The sequence below is a fragment of the Mandrillus leucophaeus genome, unplaced genomic scaffold (genome assembly GCF_000951045.1).
Source record: "Mandrillus leucophaeus isolate KB7577 unplaced genomic scaffold, Mleu.le_1.0 Scaffold564, whole genome shotgun sequence".
NCBI lineage: Eukaryota > Metazoa > Chordata > Mammalia > Primates > Cercopithecidae > Mandrillus > Mandrillus leucophaeus.
In genome coordinates, this window is record NW_012106075.1 from 760,045 (window position 1) to 762,215 (window position 2,171).

At 36.2% G+C, this 2,171-nt stretch overlaps 1 protein-coding gene across 2 annotated transcripts in view; it reads right to left on the minus strand.

The window, feature by feature from the left end:
* Positions 1-2,171, minus strand: part of ULK2 (unc-51 like autophagy activating kinase 2) — a 123,570-nt gene that overhangs the window by 94,497 nt on the left and 26,902 nt on the right. For both annotated transcript variants that reach the window (XM_011998258.1, XM_011998259.1), the window contains exon 6: positions 1,368-1,441. In XM_011998258.1, coding sequence (XP_011853648.1) covers positions 1,368-1,441 — 74 coding nt within the window. The remainder of the gene's footprint in view (positions 1-1,367; positions 1,442-2,171) is intronic.

Genomic DNA, 2,171 nt, shown 5'->3' on the forward strand with positions numbered 1-2,171 from the left:
TAGTAGAGACGGGGTTTCACCATGTTGGCCAGGCTGGTCTCGAACTCCTGACCTTATGATCCTCCCACCTCGGCCTCCCAAAGTGCTGGGATTACAGGCATGAGCCACCATGCCCAGCCTATTTTATTTCTTTCAAAAACAAGATCAAGACAAACATGGCAAAATGCTAACTTTGTGAAATATGGATGGTGGGTACATAGGTGTTTGCTATATTATTCCCTACGTTTTTTGTAATCTGAACACTTCTACAGTAATAAAAACTATGATGCAAAACCCCACACAATAATAAAAATTATCCTAAAAGCAAAACCATTTATCTGCTGCTTTGTTTCAGGTATTTTCCCACCTCTCATCAAATTTTGCTTTTTAAATATACCATTAATCAGGACAAATACTAAACAGAAATGGAAAATATACTTAAAGATAGTTTTATTTCCCACATGTAACATTTCTTTTTAACTTTAATTCTTTTTGGAAATGGGGTCTTGCTGTGTTCACAGGCTGGCCATGAACTCCTGGGCTTCAGAAGTCCTCCTGCCTCAGTCTCCCAAGTGGTTGGGACCAAAGGCATGCATCACTACATCCAGCTCAGACATAACATTTTTATTTATTTTCCCTAGTAAATTTCTTATTAAGTCAATTTCCTTTAATAATCAGCCAAAACACTCTAACCTCAAGGCTAAACTAATTTTATACTCAAGAAGTACAAAGTAATTTTAAAATTTATATTTTTTATAAATTTAAAATATATAAAATTTATTATATATAAGCAGTAAAATTATGATTGACAGTAAATCTGATAAAATTTTTTTTGAAATTTGATTAATAGTTCAAAGTTGATTTTAGTTTAGAGAAATTCTGAATTTAATATAAACCCATTTTAAACTTAGAACTGAAATAGGTACATTTCACATAATTCTGAAGCTCTAGAATTAAGGTATTTCCAGACTTAACACTGCACATTAGTTTAGAAGTTTCATAACCTAACCCTATAATACATGATGATATCTATATGAGAGGATAAAGGGGAAAGCTGAGGTATTTCAGCTTTGAGTGTGAGGCTAACAGAAAAAACATCTACAACATAGGGATCCTGTCAAGAGAGTTAACATGCAAAAGATGAGCACATCCTACAGCTGAAGAAGTGCTCCCATAAGGTGTTTTTTAAGCATTCCTACTTTTATAGTTCACTATGCTAAGGCAAAAGATTTCTGTATTATAGCATTATCAGTAATATAATTAACATTAGTAATAACAACTTGGACTATATGTAAAATCACATCTTATTTGGAAGCAAGCATTATATTTAAATTCCAATGCTTATGGAGCCACACTTTAAACACACAAGGATGCAAACACTCACTCACCATGTACATCGGGGATCCACACAGTGTTGCAGCCATCATGTTACTATGTAGGTAACGAGCAAAACCAAAATCCGCTGTTTCACAAAATAGAAAGTAGAAAATCAAATTATATCTTCGCTCATACCTAACATACATCATATGATTCTTCAAGACACAAGAAGGCACAAAGGACTGTGAAAAATAAACAGCTTACTGAATATCACTGTCCACCAAAGAAAAAACTAGCTACCTCAATTTCAACAAGCTAAAAATAGTAGTAATCATCAACTGTACAAGTCACTCCTCTGCCAGATTTGTACAAGGTGCATGAAACTTTGCAAGTGAAAATACTAATTATAGTAAGTAGCTCATTAATACAGTTTTCATTAAATATCAATACCAGATACAGAATGTAAATAATTATGTTTTTATTGTTTCAAATAATTTTGAGGTACTGCTAAAAAAAAAAAACTGCCAAGGGCTAAACTAGATGGCCTCTGAGATCCCTATGTCAAAAGCCTAGGAACTGTAAAGAATCAGGGTTATGGCTGGGCGTGGCGGCTCATGCCCATAATCCCAGCACTTTGGGAGGCCAAGGTAGGCAGATCACTTGAGGTCAGGAGTTTGAGGCCAGCCTGGCCAACATGGTGAAACCCCGTCTCTACTAAAAAAATATATACAGGCCGGGCACGGTGGCTCAAGCCTGTAATCCCAGCACTTTGGGAGGCCGAGACGGGAGGATCACGAGGTCAGGAGATCGAGACCATCCTGGCTAACATGGTGAAACCCCGTCTCTACTAAAGAATACAAAAAACTAGCCGGGCG